Source organism: Rhinoraja longicauda, chromosome 18 (genome assembly GCF_053455715.1).
Source record: "Rhinoraja longicauda isolate Sanriku21f chromosome 18, sRhiLon1.1, whole genome shotgun sequence".
NCBI lineage: Eukaryota > Metazoa > Chordata > Chondrichthyes > Rajiformes > Arhynchobatidae > Rhinoraja > Rhinoraja longicauda.
In genome coordinates, this window is record NC_135970.1 from 31,793,458 (window position 1) to 31,814,375 (window position 20,918).

The window sequence follows — 20,918 nt, forward strand, 5'->3', positions numbered from 1 at the left end:
ACACTCCAAATTTTGCTGTTAGTTGTCATTCCAATATGTTGCCTTCAACTAAGTGAGCCCACCTGTTAACGGCTGTAGCAACGACAATTAATACAAACGCATCATCTAATTAATCGGAGTCTGTGTAAACCAGCCAATGTTAAGGGTATATGTTTCAATAAACCTACTACCACTCAATAAGTCAGTGCACCAAAGCTACATGTGCAAACCATTAGGATACTGACAGTCATGCCACTTGACGCATATACTAAACCACCCTTCCTTGGTTACGCCAGATGGGAAAAGTCACCTCGCAGGTCAAGGGGCAATGAGAGGATTTAGAATCAAAGATTAAGTCAAGAGAAAACCATCGTTGTGAATGTTGTAAGCTTACAGGATACAGTATTTATAACACAATGTCACCACATGCTGGGCTACAAAGAACCAAAAGCTCCACTGACTTCATATTTCACAGAAGAGAAAATGGTACACGAGACAACAATGATCCAAGATCCACGAGGCAAGAGCAAAAGAAGGAACTGATCTGCTTTTCATGTGTCTGAGAAAATTACTGCAAAATATTATTTCTCTGATCTTGAGCAAGAGCTGAAAATGCAGATCATCGAAGGATGCCCGTCAAAGCAACTTCAGCAGAGCCCTGGGAAGAGTTTCAAACTATCCCACTGGCTAAGAGAATCCAGTGGTTGCAAGAAGAAAGACTGTCAGGTAGGAATATTATAATAATAATAATAATAATATATTTATTTTATATAGCGCCTTAACACATGCACAAAGCGCTTTACAAATACAATTAACATAGAAACAAACAGACAAACAGACAAACTATCCTGACGGAAAAGCGGCGAATAATCAACGCCAGCGTCCTCTCACGTCAGGGTCCGGCAGTAGACATTAAAGAACACAAGACACACAGATACAATTTTTTACACAAAACAGCCATCACAGTGATTGCTCTAGGCATACCCTCACTGTGATGGAAGGCAAAGTCTTATCTCCTCCTCGTTCTTCTCCCGTGGCGCCACGAGGCGATCGAGGCTCCCAACCCCTTGAAGCCCCCACCGGGCGATGGAAAGTCCCAGGGTCGAGCCGAGCAGGCCGATGAAAGTCCTGAGCCCCCACCGGGCGATGGAAAATGCCGCGGCCGAGCCACGCAGGGCGATGAGAGTCCTGAGCCCCCACCGGGCGATGAATAAGATCAGAACACACAACAAACATCAAGGCAGAACATTTTGCTTGAGGATGACAACAAAGAACAATTGGAGTCACAAGAGACTGCAGTTTTGGAATCTTGAGCAAAAAACAAAGTGCTGGCGTTCCTCCATGACTTTGTTTTTTGAACAAAGAATGATTAGAAGGATCATCAAGATAAGTAAGTCACAAAGCAATGCGACTTTGTGGTGGTGCTCTGCAAAGGGAAAACAATGCAAGTCATCGAGTCATACAGTACGAAAACAGGCCCTTCAGCCCAACTTGCCCATGTCGACCAACATGCCCCATCTACACATCCCACCTGCCCGCTTTTGGCCCATATCCCTCTAAACTCTTCCTATCCCTGTACCTGTTCAAGTGATTCTTAAATATCGTTACAGTATCTGCCTCAAGTACATACCCTAGCAACTCGATCCTTATACCCACCACCCTCTGTGTGAAAAGTTGTCCCTCAGATGCCTATTAAATCTTTCTGCCCTGACGTTAAACCTATGACCTCTGCTTCTTGATTTCCCTACTCCGTATAGAGGAATCTGCGCACTCACGCTATCTAATCTACTCTACTCATGATCTTATACACCTCTATAAGACCACCCCTCAGCCTCCTGCACTGGTGAAAAGTCATGAAGAAAATTCAACCATTTCATCAAAGTTTGGCGATCAACAAATCATCAAGATTTAGAAACAAGGAACTGCGGTTGCTGGTTTGCAAAAAAAAGGACACAAAGAGGGTCATCGGCCAAATGCTGGCAGGTGGGACAAGTGTGGATCGGGCATCTTGCTTGGCGATGGCATAGGCATGTTGGGCCGAAGGGCCTGTTTCCACGATGAATGACACTATAACAGTTTATTGGTTCTGGGTTAATGAATGGGGGTAGGGAAGAATGACACCAAGGGAATCGCAAACTGCAACAAAATGGCACGTGGCAGCTTCTCATCACAAGAAGCAAACAACTTATGGAAATGCATGTTCGATGAGGTCACATATAATAACCTTCAAGATCTGCACAAAATCTGTGATGAAGTTACAAATGCATCCACTTCAAATCTTGTGCTGAGATGTCATCACACTGTCATTCCACAGACACTAAAATAAAGTTTTATCAATATTTCTCAAGAAAACTTCAAATAATAGTGCAAATTGACCAATGTTGAGCCAAAACATATGAAGGCAGATTGGTTGGTTGAACACAAAATCAATAAACGGCCAGCACAGCAATAGCAAAGCTGTATCATCAGTCCCTTACTATACTCCCCGGACTCTGCTTTCTATTCTTACTCCATTTATAAGTTTGCAGACAGCACCATCGGTGGACTGCATCTTGAACAATGATGCTATGGAGTACAAACAGGAAGGAGATAGAGAGCTTGAAGCATGAAGTCAAAACAACAATGTCTCCTCAATGTCAGCAAAACCGTCATTGAACACAAGAAACTGGATGGAATACTACACCCCACACAAAAAAAAACTCTTGGACAGGTACATGGTTAAGACAGGTTTAGAGGGATATTGGCCAAACACAGGCAAATGGGACTAGTGTAGATGGGGCATGTTGGTCTGGAGCTTTCAGCTATGGCTTGTGGCTCCCCTCTTGTCCCACTTAGCATCCTTCTGGCCAGTGTACAATTGCAAGAGACCAAGGTTGAAGACATCAGTGCCAGCCTGCTGTATCAGAGGGACATGAAGGACTACTGTGTACTCGGTTTCACAGAGACATGGTTCACCCTCAGCTCTCTGGGTTCCACACTCCAGGCCGAGGCTGCTTCCATCCACCGTACTGGGCAGCATCATCAGCTATAGAAAGCTTAGTGTAAACTCGTCCTGGTGCCCGTATGTGGTGGTCTTGTTCCAATCATGCTTCCAAGCTCAATGGAGGTCTCCCAAACTCTCCCATGCGTCCAGGTGCTGTACTTGCATTCCAGGGAGTTAGGTCCGTTGAGTCCATCAGGAGATCGTAAACTTACTAATGTATTTCAATGGGTAAAAGCCTGTTTGCTACTGCTGTGGTTCTGGCTGCAGATTTCAGCCCGAAAAGGTTAAAATGCGAGTGTATTCATGTTCTCGTGCACGCTGCCTGCAAAATGTTGCCTCTGTCTGGCACCATCTTGTAAAAACAGGTTTGAAGATGGAATGAGTTACATCTGGTGTAAATTAAGTGAATCTCAATATAGACTTAAAGCTAAGTGGATTGCTGAATCATATCATTCCTCCTTTTCCCACAAGGCCAGAGGAGTTGCAATACTAATTCGTAAAGGAATACCTTTTAAGAACTCCTCAACAATAGTGGATATTGATGGTAGATATATTATAGTAGTTGGAGAGTTAAATGGAGAAAAAGTGATCCTTCTTAATGTTTACGGGCCTAATTTTGATAACCCTAGGTTCTTTAATAAAACATTTAATAAAATTCCTGAATTTACACAATATAAATTAATAATTGGAGGAGACTTCAATTGTACATTAGATTCATACTTAGATAGATCATCAATGCAAAAAAAAGTAAAATCTCAATCAAGTGTATTTCTAAATTCATTTATTAATACCACTAATATTAAGGATGTTTGGAGAATAGAAAACCCAACTGGACGGGAATATTCATTTTACTCACCAGTACACAAAACATACTCAAGAATAGATTATTTCTTAGTTGACTCTACGTTTATTCCATTTATTTATAATTCAAAATACCATAACATTATAATTTCAGATCATGCACCGGTAACATTCATGATTAAATTAAATGGAATGTCCGAGAAACAAGCATATTGGAGATTTAACCCACAAATTTTGAACGAAAAGTCATGCCAGGAATATATTATTAAACAGATTCAAATATTTTTTGAAGTAAATGACAACCCCGACACACCTATTTCTCTTATGTGGGAAACGTTTAAAGCGTATGTTCGAGGTACATTAATTTCTGCTCAAGCTTTTTATAATAAAGAGAACAGGATTAAGCAACAAACATTGGAAAGTGAAATTAAACAACTAGATATAGAAAATGCGAGAATGCCATCTACTCTAAAACATAATAAAATTGCTGTATTGAAATATAAACTAAATAAAATGTATTCAGAACAAGTAATAAAACTTTATCAAAAAACAAAACAATTACATTTTGAATTTGGAGACAAACCACAAAAACTATTAGCACGTCAGTTACGAAAAATGGAAGGGGAAAAAATAATTCAGAAAATTAGAACAGAGACAGGAGAATTATTAAAAATGCCCAAGGACATAAATGATAGATTTCTCCAATATTATCAGAACCTTTATTCAACTAAAACCGTAGCACAATCAGAAGGAATAGCAGACTTTTTAAAAAAATGTAATTTACAAGGTTTAGATTCAAAAGATAGAGAAGTACTAGAAAGGGAGATTACGATAAAGGATATTGAGGAGTCTATTGGTTCTTTAAAAAATGGTAAAGCAGTAGGACCAGATGGTTTAGGCTCCGAATTTTATAAAAAATTTTATGATTTGCTTAGCCCACGTTTACATAGACTGTATGAGTATATATATACTCAACAGAAACTTCCAGATACTCTAAATGAATCTATAATAACACTTATTCCTAAAGCTGATAAAGATCCGGAAGACCCGGGATCATACAGAGCAATTGCACTTTTAAATACAGATCAAAAAATTTTAACTAAAATACTAGCGCATAGATTAAGTACAGTGATGAATAAATTAATACACCCTGACCAAACAGGCTTCATTCAGAAACGATATTCATACTATAATCTAAGAAGATTATTTAATATTATATATTCCAAGAGAATTATTAATGAAGATCTAGCAATAATCTCACTTGATGCTGAAAAAGCATTTGATCAGGTTGAATGGTCTTATTTATTTTCGGTGATGGAAAATATGCAGCTAGGGGAGAAATTCTGTACATGGATAAAACTGTTATATACAAATCCCACGGCCAGAATATTTACAAACCAAAGGTTGTCATCGAAATTTAGCCTATCTAGAGGTTGTAGACAAGGATGCCCGTTATCCCCATTATTATTTGCGCTTGCTATTGAGCCACTGGCAGAAAGAGTTAGGGGGCATCCGGAAATACATGGATATAACACAAAGGACACAGTGAATAAAATTTCTCTATACGCAGATGACGTATTAATTTACATTACAAAACCAGAAATTAGTATTCCAAACTTATTAAAGCTAATAACCCAATTTGGTTCACTTTCAGGATACAGAATAAATTGGAATAAAAGCGAAATTATGCCAATAAGGGAACATAATAAACAGATAATACAACAATTTCCATTTAAAATAGTAAATGAAAAATTTAAATATCTAGGTATCTATGTAACTAAGATATATACATCATTATTTAAAGCAAATTTCCCCCCATTACTGAACAAACTACATAAGAATATTCAATATTGGAAAACACTCCCTATCTCAATGGTTGGCAAAATTAATGCCATAAAAATGATTTTTTTACCGCAAATATTATACCTTTTTCAGACAATTCCGATATATCTGACAAAAAACTTTTTTTAAAAATTGGACTCTATTGTTAATGATTTTATCTGGGATTATAAGAATCATAGGATAAACAAAAGACACTTGTGTAAATCAAAAATAAATGGAGGCCTGGCTTTACCCAATTTTTTGTTTTATTTCTGGGCAGTTAATATTAAAAATATGAATTTCTGGTTGGAAGAAATAGATCATCAACCAGACTGGTTAAAAATGGAAAAGGAAGATTGTTTACCTTTTGATATTGGTTCGATATTATTTGCTACGTCTAAATTAAACAAAAAAATTTATAGGGAAAACCCTATAATATTTAGTGCTATACGAATTTGGAAACAATTAAAAAAGACATTAAAATTAGATAATTTATCACTTTTTCTTCCAATTGTGAATAATCCTTTGTTTAAGCCTTCATGGGTAGACGGGGGTTTTACACAATGGAAGGATTATGGAATTAAAAATATGGGACAACTTTATAAGGAAGGCACGTTTCTGACATTTCAGGAGTTGCAACAGACTTATGGTCTTCGTGGAAATGATTATTTCAGATATCTTCAACTTAGAGATTATGTAAAATCGAACTCCCAAAATTTTCGAATTAGAAATTCAGAAATTCTTGATGAATGTTGGAACAAACATCCTAATACAGAAAAATTAATATCTTATATATATAATATCTTATTAGACAGTGACATTCCCTCCACGGACTTATACAGACAAGAATGGGAAAAAGAATTAAACCAAGTAATTACGAAAGATACTTGGGAAGAAAGTTTGCAACATATACATCAGTGTTCACTAAACGCCAGACATTCTCTAATACAATTTAAAGTAATACATAGGTTACACTATTCAAAAACAAAACTACATAAAATTTTCCAACATATCTCACCTAAATGTGATAAATGTCAACATTTAGAAGCTACATTATTTCATATGTTTGCAAACTGTATAAAAATTAAAAAATTCTGGGTAAATATTTTTAGCATAATATCTAAAGTAACCAGCACACAATTGGACCCAGATCCAAAATTAATTATACTCGGAATATTAGAATTAAATCAAACATTTAGAACAACACAAAGAAACTTTATGGATTATAGTTTAATAACAGGAAAAAAATTAATTCTAAAATTTTGGAAAGGCCCTACGTCCCCCACAATCAAAATGTGGATTATAGAAATGACGGAGACCTTAAACGTGGAAAGAATCAGATTTTCCCTGTTGGACAAACAGGAATTATTTAATGGAATATGGTCTCCTTTTATTGATTACTTAAAGGGTCAGAATGGTTCAGCACAGGAACCTGACTAGCACTCGGACTAAAGAATGGATGAAATGCTATACTTTGAAATGTACGAATATATCTCGAATGAAGTTTTTGTTATTTTAATAAATTTCTCCACTCTTCTTTAACTAACTTTTTCCTTATCTTTATAATCTGTTTTTGTTTTTGTTTTTATTTTTCTTCTCTCTTTTTTCTTTCTTTACTTCATCTAGTTCTTTAGTTCTATCTAGTTTAAAAAAAAAGGGGCAAAAGGTATTGGAGACAATATAATAATAATTGACAATATTATCAATTTAAAAATGTATGACTGTAAAGATGTAAACAGGTTATGTACCTATCTCCAATAAAAAATTTATTCAAAAAAAAAAATTAAGTGAATCAGCAAGTTCTCCAATTGATAGTAACATGAGCAGCATTGATGATCAGGCTCATTAATTCAGATATTTACAATTTATCAATGGTCTGTTGTGCTTCACATAAACAAGAGGGGGTACATTTGTCCTCGGCTTTCAATAGGGTTTTGTGGATATAGTCCCAAACAGAAAAACCATTGAAAAATTCTGTGGAATTTCAAGAGCAGTTTTGAATTATGCATACTGAATTTTAAAAATCTTGTGTAGCTTCAAGGTCGTCATGCAAGGACTTCACACAACTCCAAAATCAATCAACATGATATGTTTCCATGTCTTCAAATCATGTCCAAAAATACAGTTTCAGGTACAAGCATCAGTAGGCACTTTTTAAATATTACAAAATATTGAATTTACCTTGTAACTGATCCATGTATACTTATGAAGTTGTAATTGCTTTTACATAGCTTTCTGAAAATTAATTTTAGTGACTTAAAATTGGTTAATCACGGATGCCAGACGTGATGAGGTTTTGATGGCAAAGATGTTGAGAGGATGTTTCCAATTCTGGGAGAACTGTGAAACAGGAGTCAATGTTTAAAAATAAGGGATAATCTATTTAAGACAAAGAAGTAAAACTTTTACACTCAGAGAGTAGTGAATCTCTGGAATTCTGTTCCTCAAGAGATGATTGAAATAGATGAATATTTGGCAAGCAAGAGATGAAATTTAGACTTTAGAGATACAGCGCAGAAACAGGCCTTTCGGCCCACCGAGTCTGCACCGACCGATGATCACCCGTACACTATCCTACACACCAGGGACAATTTTATAACATTACCAAAGCCATTTAACCTACAAATGTTACAAAGTGCTGCAGTAACTCAGACTGAAGAAGGGTGGTGAACCAAAATATCACCAATCCATATCCTCTAGAAATGCTGCCCGACCCGCTGAGTTACTCCAGCACTTTGTGTCCCTTTCTGTAAACCAGCATCTGTAGCTCCTTGTATCTCGGTGAAATTTTACCATGGGTAACTGGGAATGTAGAGTTGAGATCACAATCAAAGGTAGACACAAAATGCTAGAGTAACTCAGCGGGACAGGCAGCATCTCTGGAGAGAAGGAATTGGTGACGTTTCGGGTCGAGACCCTTCTTTAGACTGAGGTCACAATCAGCTCTGCAAGGATCTTATGAAATGATAGCACAGCTCAAGGAGCTACATGCCCTTCTGCTCCTCACTTGCATTTATAAAAATGCTAATTGTTTTAGGTAACTAATTGCTAATTCTTAACAAAACTGCACCAGCTTATTAATGAATCGTAACTATTTTATAATACAAGAAAATATAAACACTTCCTTTCAATTTACAGTGGTTCATGTAAGGAATTACATTTACATTATGCAGAAGACCTGCACTTAAATTTGAACTTGGACTTTACTTCAGAAAACTTGGGCATTGAATTTATGCCCAAACTGACCACTGTGGGTAAAAAGAGAAACTCCACCCCACGTATTCCACCTTCAAGAATTCTTACACTCCCCACCTCAAACAAACCGCTTTTCCTTGGCACTCTTGTACCACTGTCACTTACTCCAGCCGTTATCTTATCTCTCTCTTCATAAACTATGGAGATCAAACAACTTCACAACACAATCATGGCGTGTTCTTTCTGATCACTTAGGATAGATAAGGAATGGGCTCCTTGGATATAAATTTGTTTCATCAACCAGCCACCTCTCATCAAAAATAATAAAACACACACGAACAACATGCAGAGTTCTTCAAGTCTTTCAGTAAAATTATTTTAAAAATAATTTTAAAATGTATTTTTTTTAAATTCAAATTTAGTTTAGTTTAGAGATACAGCGCGGAAACAGGCCCTTCAGCCCTGCGCCGACCAGTGATCCCCGCATATTAACACTATCCTACACCCACGAGAGACAATTTTTACATTTACCAAGCCAATTAACCTACAAGCCTGTATGTCTTTGGAGTGTGGGAGGAAACCGAAGATCTCGGAGAAAATTCACGCAGGTCACGGGGAGAACATACAAACTCTGTACAGACAGCTCCTGGAGTCGGGATCGAACTCGGGTCTCCGGCGCTGAATTCGCTGTAAGGCAGCAACTAAGTACTGAAACTCCAAAACAAGATGAGAATGCTTCCATTCACCTTGACAAGGCAATAGTACAATTGGCTCTATGTTAATGTCTCTGCTAAAGTCTTCAACTTGTATGTGCAAAATTTAATTTTATGATAAGACAGATTCTTTTATGGCACTGTGATATTTCTATTGTACTTCAAAGTAAAAAGGACATATCTATTCTCCGTTGATTTTTAAACCACTTAAGAAAAACTCCTGAGGGTTATACTGTCAAACGAAGGCAAGGATTTTAATGCCTCATCTTAAATTTACTCTAATTTACTGAGGATCTTTCTAGCAGTTATTTCACTGTGCCATTCTTCTTAGGATCAGTTAAGGTTAAAAACACTGATAAGGTCCTGAAGGGCTTTTTCTATCACAATTATGGCCTTCACAATTGAATGGACTTGATCTTCAAAAGAATCCACGTTTTCCACATTGCATGCCCATACATGAACAGCACTGAGAAATCTGATGCAAAACATTTTTGTTCTTATCTACACGTATAATTAAGGAATTAAATTTACTTTTAAGACCTAAAGCGAAATTTGCAAAAGCATGACAAATTTTAACAAAGCTTCATGTTTCATCAGAATTAAACATGAACTGCAAAATGTGGTTGTCCATTAACCAGGGCTACAATGGTGGAACTGGTTCTAAGAAGCTGCCTAATGCACATGTTCAGTGCAGAATGCACCTATCGGCATAGTGGAAGGCATGTTTGTGTTTTATGCACTAATAGCCAGTGATGCCAGATTAGCTCTGGCCAATCCTTACAGCTAGACGTGACGCCAGTGCTGTTCAATTGGAGCTCAGCGGTACAATTGACGGTGCATGTTCAACTCATGCTGCTGAAAGAGCATTCCAAAGTAGGAGCGACCTGTACAGTCCTGCTCCATATCACTACATTTCTGTCGAGGGTTATCTTTGAAGTTATTGGGAATTTGAACCTTTCTGTGGAGCATTGTAGGGGACTCAGAGCCAGAGGAGTTAGTTAATGGAGTAGTGCATTACAGTGAGGATGAACAAAAAAGATGCAGAGCAGAGAAATCTGAGCAAAGAGGCAGGAGAAAGGTGAAGGGCACTCAGTGGAGACCATATTACCCATTGATCGCTGATGACAATTCTCCAGTGCTTAACTCAGTGAAGAAACGTTCAAATGTGATTCAATAATTTTATATACTAATTGTAACTAATTGTAATTAGTGTATAAAATCATGAGAGGAATAGATCGGGTAGATGCACAGAGTCTCTTGCTCAAAGCAGGTGAATCAAGGACCAGAGGACATAGGTTTACGGTGAAAAGGAAAATATTTAATAGGAATCTGAGGGGTCACTTTTTCACACAGAGAGTGGTGGGTGTATGGAACAAGCTGCCAGAGAAGTCAGTTGAGGCAGGGACTATCCCAACATTTAAGAAACAGTTAGACAGGTACATGGATAGGACAGGTTTATAGGGATATGGACTAAACGCGGGCAGGTGGGACTAGTGTAGCTGGGACATCTTGGCCAGTGTGGACAAGTTGGGCCGAAGGGTCTATTTCCATGCTGCATCACTCTATGACTTGTACAACGCCTTTGCAAGAGATCAGCAGGCAGAGCAAGCATGTGGCTTCATCGGGACTAGAAGGTGAGGCTGGTGGCCCTCGCAGTGGTCTCAGAATGTGCTCACAAAGCTGGAGATATATTGCAGTCAGATACTATCTGAAAAATGCCGCATGGTACAAAAACATATTTAGTACATGCAGGACAAGGACGATGTTCTGAGATCGTTAACAGATGACATCCACATACACTAGACCATCTTTTCTATTTAACCCCAGCTATTTCAGCCCAAATAACAACATAATCTAAGCTTGCATAGCATGACTAGTGCATTTGCTGAAGAATAAGAAGCAAACATTTTTCTCACAAATGCAACCCTGATTTTTATGAATACCTGAGACCACATAGAAGTAGGAACAAAACAAGTTCAACACTGCCATTTTATAAATAGGAAATACCATTTCAACATAAAGTTAAAGAAGGATTTTCCAACTTAAATCGGGAAATGCACAACACGTATGTCCATTGTCACTAAATCAATTGTTGCAAGAGACTGGATTCACAAGACACAAAAACACTGCAAAGACCAATTTTAAGTTAAAGCCAAATAAAATAAAATTGAAAATAGAAATTGACGCTAACATTTAAGCTTCTTTAAAAAATCAAATGAAAATTTCTCAATGGCTGGGAGCCTCTTACCTCCATTCTTCCCGATCTGTCGAAAGCATTGCCAGAACATTCGGATAAATGAAGCTCTGTTGTAGGGGGTGGCTTTGACAAAGCTGAACTCACGAAACAAGATGTGGCTCCCATGTTTAACACTGGTGAAACTAAACAGAAAGGGTAATTAATTATGACTTAAAACAAACAAACAATTCCATTCACTATTAAGACTGAAACAGACAACTGCTAATCAAACAACATGAACTGAGGAAAACGTGTCAACATTTGGGGGCATTACAAAGTTTAGAGCAACATATTATCTCCATAATGACCACAGATTTCACTCTACTCAATGAAACGTATGGGGTGAGGGGAGATGGTGGAGTAGGAAAGATTCCCATATTCTGTGAGCATGAACAAAGCAAAATAATAAAATTATTAGATACTATGCCACGTTAAATCAGAAAGCAAGTGCAGGATCTGCCAAGCCATCAACTTTAATGGATATTGTAGGGCTGCAGGGAAGGCGGGCAAAGAGAATGTGAGCTCAAGGAGCATGAGGTGAAAGTAAGTTGAGCAGAAAACAACGTGCTGGAGAAAATCAGCGGGTCAGGCAGCATCTACGGTGGGAATGGACAGATGACGTTTGGGTCAGGGCCCTTCTTAAGTCTGTGTAAAGAAGGGTTCCAACCCCAAGCATCGTCTGTCCATTCCCTCCACAGATGCTATCTGACCGACTGAGTTCCTCAAGCACTTTATGTTTTGCTCAAGATTCTAGCATTGGCTGTTTCTTGTGAAACTGAATTTCTCCAGATAAAAGAAAGTTCTTTTTTTAAAGAAAAGAATTTCTTGCCTGTGTAATATTTGTAAATATGTAGATGTATTTTAGAGACAAAAGGAAATGCAGATGCTGGAATTTTGCATAAAGCATGTGGAACTTTGCATTTACCCATGAAAATATAGGAGAGGTGAGCGGCTTGTAATAACTAATTAACAAATACAGCACAGAAACAGGCCCTTCAAGCCCAAATCGACCCTGCTGATCAAGTTGCCTAACCAAGCTCATTCTACTTGTCTGCTCCTGGCCCATATCCCTCCAAACCTTTCCTATCTATGTGTCTGTCCAAGTTTGATATTTCTGATATGATTCTATTATATTGCCAAAGTCATACTTCTATATTTGTTGTTTCAAAACATATTTGGTGTAAATAATATCACTTGATAACAGACTTCTAAAGGAAGTACATTTCATTTTTATCTTTTGCGATCAAACATAACTGCTGACCGACAGTCTAGAGTCAACTCAAAGAATTCAATGTGAAGAATGACAATAAATGCTAGCCTAAGTGGATTCCTGAAACTGTTCCATAAAAAAATGCTAAAAGTGAAGAAAGATGAATATCAACAGCCATCAGTATTATGAGTTAATGCTGTGATTAAAAGGTCCTGAAATGTAAGACAGCAGGGATAACATCAGCAAAGGGCAGGGGAGGGGAGGGCAGCATTAAGTCAGGTGAAGACTGATGGAGTGCAAACCATACCCGTTCATATTAGTTGAATCAAAGGATTTAAGACATGAAGACATTTCATTTAGGGGGCTATTACATTGTAAAGGAGCAAACACAAAGTACAAAGTCCTTACACAACTCTGCAATGTTTTATTTAGAATGGATTGCCTTTTTAACTTTAATCACTATTTTACATTGCAGCTAGACTGAAGATCAAAAAGATACCACACCTAAAACCTTGCTACTATCCTCGACTATACCAGTCTTTTGATCCTTCTGTAAAACTTAAATAACCTTTGTTTGAATCTGTTGATACTTTGAACAGACAGAAACATAAAACAAACCTCATACAATTACATGCATAGTAGCAATCTGGTTACATGTTATTTTTTCAACCTTGAAAGGCAAATGCACAACAGTGCATCTGTATTTAGAACAACTAGAAATCATAGAACTTCACGGATATATCAGTCTTTGGCTAATAATCCACATGCTCGCTCTTTGAAAGAGTTATTCAATTATTCCCCTCATCATTCTCTTCACTGTAGAGTTGGTTTTTCAAGCATTTCCCCATTTCCTTTGAACATTATTACAGAAATGCTTTCACTAACCTTTCGAGTTGTACATTTCTTACTCTAATGCTGCATAGAAAATTTAGGTTAAAATAGGTTTAAATTATTTTCCACATGACAGACAGCTGGCAAACTCCTTCTTAAGTTGCAGCAAACAGATTTGTCTGCCTTCATGAAGATCGTGTGATTATGGTGCATGTCTTCCTACTTCTATGAGTTTGGCAATTTGTTACTGATGTTCTCCACTAAGTTTTAGAACTTCAACAGCCAACAGACTCATGAGGTCTAGTAAACTTTCAACTTACATTTGCCTTTCAACCACGTGTGGGTTGGGGGTGGTGGAAGTCTGGATCAGACCGTTGGCTGTGGGATGGAGTTGATGTCTCTAATGTCAAAGATAGTCATCAGCGAGGATTTCTTTAAATGTTTGCATTATGGTTGCATCAGGCACAACCAGCCTCCCTTTCCTTTGTCTCTATTCTAAGATCACAGTAGGTTGGAAAACAGCTCATTGAAGACAGGCACGGATGCTAAAATTCATCATGACTTTCAGTGTGTCAACAGTCCTTGGTTGCCTAAGGAAAAGAGTGTTGAAGATCTAAGCAGTGCAACTTTAGAGATACTGCCTCACAGTGCCAGAGACCTGGGTTTGATCCTGACCTCAAGTACCGTCTGTGTGGAGTTTGCATGTTCTCACTGTGATGGTGTGGGTTTCCTCCAGTTTCCTCCCACGTCCCAAAGACATGTGGTTTCTAGGTTAATTATTCTCTGTAAATTGTCTCCGGTGTTTAGGGAGCGGATATGAAAGTGGGATAATATAGAACCAAGCAAAAAGGTTTATCTGAAGAAATTTAAACCATATGACAATTTAACATCTCAAAAAACAGAATCAAAACAATTTGTGTACAGCCTATTATTTTGATGAAAACTGCTCATTCAATTTAACAAAATTGAACATGAATTGAAAAAGCTATGTAATATGATATAGTATAATTGAAGAAATAACTTTACATCATTTTAATATGCTGGGAAAGATGATGGGAACTTAATTAAAAGAAAACAACTTTCTAGAAAATACTCAGGGATGGTAGTTTTATTGAACAATTAAATTCTATTTCCACATGAAAGGTTTTATTAATGCCATTAAATTATCTTGTCGTGCAAGTTATTCTGTCTCAAGTAACTTCTATTGTCAAACAGTAAACATGAAATTAAAAAACTGTTTCTTTAAACGTCTTATTTTTAATAACTCATACATGAAGGGCAGTCTTTGTTGTAAGAGGCTGGAGAGCTGGGTAGTGCAGGGTGGTCCCACACCAACACTCCAATGGTTCTCTTTACACATCAGTATCAACATTTCGGATAAGGGAACGTCGATCTGTTTCTTCTGAGGTGAAACATATTATTATTCCACCCCATTATATATCTATTGCAATGATTCAAGTAGAAGACAAATTTATCTCAAATATATTTAGCGCGGCACGGTGGCGCAGCGGTAGAGTTGCTGCCTTACAGCGAATGCAGCGCCGGAGACTCAGGTTCGATCCTGACTACGGGTGCTGTACTGTAAGGAGTTTGTACGTTCTCCCCGTGACCTGCGTGGGTTTTCTCCGAGATCTTCGGTTTCCTCCCACACTCCAAAGACGTACAGGTATGTAGGTTAATTGACTGGGTAAATGTAAAAAAATAAAATAAAAAATATAAAAAATAAAAAATAAAATGTCCCTAGTGTGTGTAGGACAGTGTTAATATGCGGGGATCGCTGGGCGGTGCGGACTTGGTTGGCTGAAAAGGCCTGTTTCCGCGCTGTATCTGGAATATGAAAAAATAAATAAATAAATGTTTGCAACAAAGCTTGAACAGAATAAAACCCCAAATGTGAAAATCGCTAGGGCTATTCCAGATAGATTACAGAATTGGTCAAATAAAAAGACAGTATGAATGCATTCCTGTGTCCCCAGTAACGGACTGTTCCAGATGCTACGATCAGGCAAACGCCTCCGCTGTCACGCTGTGAAAACGGAGAGGATGAGACGGAGTTCCTTCCCACAGGCCATCAGGACTGTCAACTTTTATAACTCCAGAGACTAAATTTTTGTCTACACTATAGTAACTTATTAACTTTATTTATATGCTGTAACTGTAATTCTTTTTTGTGCACAATCCGCAGGCATTGCCACTTTCATTTCACTGCACATCGTGTATGTGTATGTGACAAATAAATTCGACTTGACTTCCACCCATCCAAGCCTCATGCCATTCCAGGTTTCTCACGCAGATGTCTTCACTCATCAGCCTGTTTTTAAGTCATATTATTTTCTGTGATTTCAGTGTCCATACTGAAAGAAGTCTCCATCTCTCCCATTGTCCCTCTACACATTAACCCTCCGACCAAACTCCATCTCTCTCATTGTCTCTGCACATTAACCCTCCTACCAAAATTGACTGCTGTTCCCTCGACCTTGCTAGTGTACAAACAATAATTCATTTCCTAGTGTCTGAATGATAAAGTCTAATTGAGCGTACGGCTTTCTATCTTTCAGCAGGCAAGTCAGCCTTCCAGCTGTATTTCTTTTTACGCCTGCCTCTACCTACCTCGACTCCATCCTATCCCCCCTGGTTAAATCCCTCCCCACCTATGTCCAAGACACCTCACACGCTCTCCATCTCCTGGATAACTTCCGGTTCCCAGGCCCCCACTCCCTCATTTTTACCATGGATGTCCAGTCACTCTACACTTCCATCCCCCACAAGGATGGTCTCGAAGCCCTCCGTTTCTTCCTCGACCGTAGAACCAGCCAATCCCCATCGACCAACACTCTCCTCCACCTAGCAGAGCTGGTTCTTACCCTCAACAACTTCTCCTTTGACTCCTCCCACTTCCTCCAAACCAGAGGCGTAGCTATGGGCACTCGCATGGGCCCTAGCTACGCCTGCCTCTTTGTCGGGTACGTCGAACAATCCCTGTTCCAGACGTACACTGGCCCCATCCCCGAACTCTACCTCCGCTACATCGACGACTGCATTGGTGCTACCTCTTGCACCCATGCAGAACTCACTGACTTCATACACTTCACCTCCAATTTCCATCCTGCCCTTAAATATACCTGGACTATCTCTGACATCTCCCTCCCGTTTCTGGACCTCACCATCTCCATCACAGGAGAAAAACCAGTGACGGACATTTTCTACAAGCCCACCGACTCGCACAGCTATCTGGACTACACTTCTTCCCACCCGGTCCCCTGCAAAAAGTCTATCCCCTACTCCCAATTCCTCCGTCTACGCCGCATCTGCGCCCGGGATGAGGTGTTTCAGACTAGGGCTTCCGAGATGTCCTCGTTTTTCAGAAAACGGGGCTTCCCCTCCTCCATTATAGATGAGGCTCTCACTAGGGTCTCTTCTACATCCCGCAGCTCCGCTCTTGCTCCCCCTCCCCCCACTCGCAACAAGGACAGGATCCCCCTCGTTCTCACCTTCCACTCCACCAGCCAGCGGATCCAACATATCATCCACCAACATTTCCGTCACCTACAACAGGAACCCACCACTGGCCATATCTTCCCATCCCCTCCCCTCTCTGCGTTCCGCAGAGACCATTCCCTCCGCAACTCCCTGGTCCACTCGTCCCTTCCTACCCAAACCACCCTAACCCCGGGCACTTTCCCTTGCAACCGCACGAGATGCAACACCTGTCCCTTCACCTCCCCCCTCAACTCCATCAAAGGACCCAAACAGTCTTTCCAGGTGAGACAGAGGTTCACCTGCACCTCCTCCAACCTCATCTATTGCATCCGCTGCTCTAGATGTCAACTTATTTATATCGGCGAAACCAAGCGCAGGCTCGGCGATCGCTTCGCTGAACACCTGCGCTCGGTCCGCATTAACGCAACTGATCTCCCGGTGGCCCAGCACTTTAACTCCCCCACCCATTCCCAGTCTGACCTCTCTGTCATGGGCCTCCTCCAGTGCCATAGTGAGGCCCGCCGGAAATTGGAGGAGCAGAACCTCATATTTCGCCTGGGCAGTTTGCGGCCCGGTGGTATGAACGTCGACTTCTCCAACTTCAGATAGCTCCTCTGTCCCTCCCTTCCCCTCCTCCTTCCCAGATCTCCCTCTATCTTCCTGTCTCCACCTATATCCTTCCTTTGTCCCACCCCCGACATCAGTCTGAAGAAGGGTCTCGACCCGAAACGTCACCCATTCCTTCTCTCCCGAGATGCTGCCTGACCTGCTGAGTTACTCCAGCATTTTGTGAATAAATCAATCTTGTGTTTGTTTTTGTCTCTCTCGTCATACCATCTCCCATCCCATACCCCATCTTTCATGTTGCAAGTCATTTACAGCGCCACATTCAATTATTAATGTGGGCCAAATGGTGTTCTCGCACAGCAGTCATCGTGTGAAGTGATTGACTGATGACTAAACCGCTGCAAGTCCAGGGGAGATGGAGAAAACAAGGTTTGCTTCTGTCATTTTCATGTGTTGGATGCAGAATTGAATCTTGCATCATGGAATTGCAGCTCTTGCTCTGTTGCAGCTGCATCCTGAAAAACATTCTGTTTTTAAATAAAAAGATATGGGAAGCATAAATAAAGGAATTCAGTCTGAAGAAGGGTCTCGACCCAAAATGTCACCCATTCCTTCTATCCAAAGATGCTGCCTGTCCTGCTGGAGTTACTCCAGCATTTTGTGTTTATCTTTGGTTTAAACCAGCATCTGCAGTTCCTTCCTACAAATATAAAGGAATTAAAGATGTTTGTGTTGGGTTTTACATACTATATGACTTGCTTCAGATGAACAGTGCAGTAGCTTTGGACTCTGACTACTGGTCATCTTTGTTATTTGCTGTGTAGATCCTTTGCCCAGCTGTAAACCGTGTGGATCAGTGGCATCCTGTACTCACTGCCAAATACCAGACGGGAAAATATAACAATGTCAGCATTACGCAGCTCTCTGGATACTTTTCCATATTTTTCATCCTTTTATTACAGCATCATATAAATCATATAATAATTTTTTAGGAAACGGGGCTTCCCCTCTTCCATTATAGATGAGGCTCTCACCAGGTTCTCCTCGATATCCCGCAGCTCCGCTCTTGCTCCCCCTCCCCTCATTCGCAACAAGGATAGAGTCCCCCTTATCCTCACCTTCCACCCCATCAGCCGTTGCATACAGAATATAATCCTCCAACACTTTCGCCACCTCCAACGGGATCCCACTGCTGGCCACGTCTTCCCATCTCCACCCCTTTCTGCTTACCGTTCCCTCTGCAACTCCCTGGCCAACTTGTCCCTTCCCACCCAAACCACCCCCTCCCCAGGTACTTTCCCCTGCAACCGCAGGAGATGCAACACCTGTCCCTTTGCCTCCCCCCTCGACTCCATCCAAGGACCCTAGCAGTCTTTTCAGGTGAGGCAGAGGTTCACTTGCACCCCCTCCAACCTCATCTACTGTATCCACTGTTCCAGGTGTTAACTTCTGTACGTCGGCAAGACCAAGCAGAGGCTCAGCGATCGTTTCGCTGAACACCTCCACTCAGTCCGTCTTAACCTACCTGATCTCCCGGTTGCTCAGCATTTTAACTCCCCCTCCCATTCCCAATCTGACCTTACTGTCCTGGGCCTCCTCCATTGTCAGAGTGAGGCCCAGCGCAAATTGGAGGAACAGTACTTCATATTTCGCTTTGGTAGTTTACACCCCAGTGGTATGAACATTGACTTCTCTAACTTCAAACAGCCCTTGCTTTCCCTCTCTCTCCATCCCACTTCCAAGTTCTCCCACTAGTCTTACTGTCTCCGACTACATTCTATCTCTGTCCTGCCCACTCCCCTGACATTAGTCTGAAGAAGGGTCTCGACCCGAAACGTCACCCATTCCTTCTCTCCAGAGATGCTGCCTGCCCGCTGAGTTACTCCAGCATTTTGTATCTACCTTCATATAAATCAGAGGAAGAAACTTAGAACCTTAATTAAAAAGACATTGGCCCCTATTATCTTCTCAGTGTTACAGCAAAGCTAGGTCATTAGGCTGGACGTAGGAAGGATAAAATGGACTTACTTGTCTAAAAGTGGAAGAGTCTGCACACGAGAACAGTAAACGTTGACAATTTAAAAGGTTCAGTTGCAAAATCTCAGTCATATGCTTTTCTTTAGCTCTGGTGTATGATACAAAATGTATTAAAGATGTAATTAAATGTTTTCTAACAAAATGAGAAAAAAAATAGTAAGAACATTTTATGTTGTTCAAGAGGACAAATGGGAGGAATCTGCTTCTATCCCCCATTTGTAATATTAATGAAAGTGGTGACACAGGATGGTAAAGGAGGTGTTTGACATGCTTGCCTTCATAGTTCACAAGTTATAGGAGTAGAATTAGGCCATTCGTCCCATCGAGTCTACTCCGCCATTCAATCATGGTTGATCTCTAATTCCTAATCCCATTTTCCTGCTTTCTCCCCATAACCCTTGACACCCACCCGTTCATCATTCAGGATATTGAGTACAGAGGTTGGAACCACATGCTGCAGCTGTACAAGATAAGGCAACCATTGGAGTTCCGTGTAAAGTTCTGGTCACCCTGAAACAAGAAGGATGCATTAAGCTGTAAAGGGTGCAAAAATGGTTTACTGAGACGTTCCAATGTTTGGAGGGTTTAATTTATAGGGATGAGCTGGATAGGCTAAGACCTTTTTCCCAGAAAAGTAGAAGGCTATAGAGTGACCTTATAGAGATATATTAATTGAATCATGAAGGGCATATATAAGGTGAATAGGCAAAGATTTTTCTCCAGGTTATGGATAGTCCACAATTAGAGGGCATAGGTTTAAGGGTTAAGGTTAGGGGACAAATCTGAAAGGGACTGGGTGACAACTTTCTCCATGCAGAGGGTGGTGGATATATGGAATAAGCTACCAGAGGGAGTGGCACCGGTAGGTAGACTTACCAGAATTAAAGAACACTTGGACGGATACATGCAAGACATTGCTAGTCAGTCTGAAGACAGTTAGTTCCACTTGTGAGGACAAACTTCGCACAATACCCGTTTCAGTAAATAACAATCGTGTAGTAGACAATCACTTACTAATGATCTTGGTGTGAAACAGTTGTGTTGCATCCAAGTCAGTAACATCAG

General features: G+C 40.0%; 1 protein-coding gene across 1 annotated transcript in view; it reads right to left on the reverse strand.

Moving 5' to 3' along the window:
• The window catches only part of cstpp1 (centriolar satellite-associated tubulin polyglutamylase complex regulator 1), a 129,329-nt gene that overhangs the window by 52,534 nt on the left and 55,877 nt on the right, over positions 1–20,918 (reverse strand). Inside the window, exon 3 of the mRNA XM_078415466.1 lies at positions 11,741–11,871. Within this exon, the coding sequence (XP_078271592.1) occupies positions 11,741–11,871 (131 nt within the window). The remainder of the gene's footprint in view (positions 1–11,740; positions 11,872–20,918) is intronic.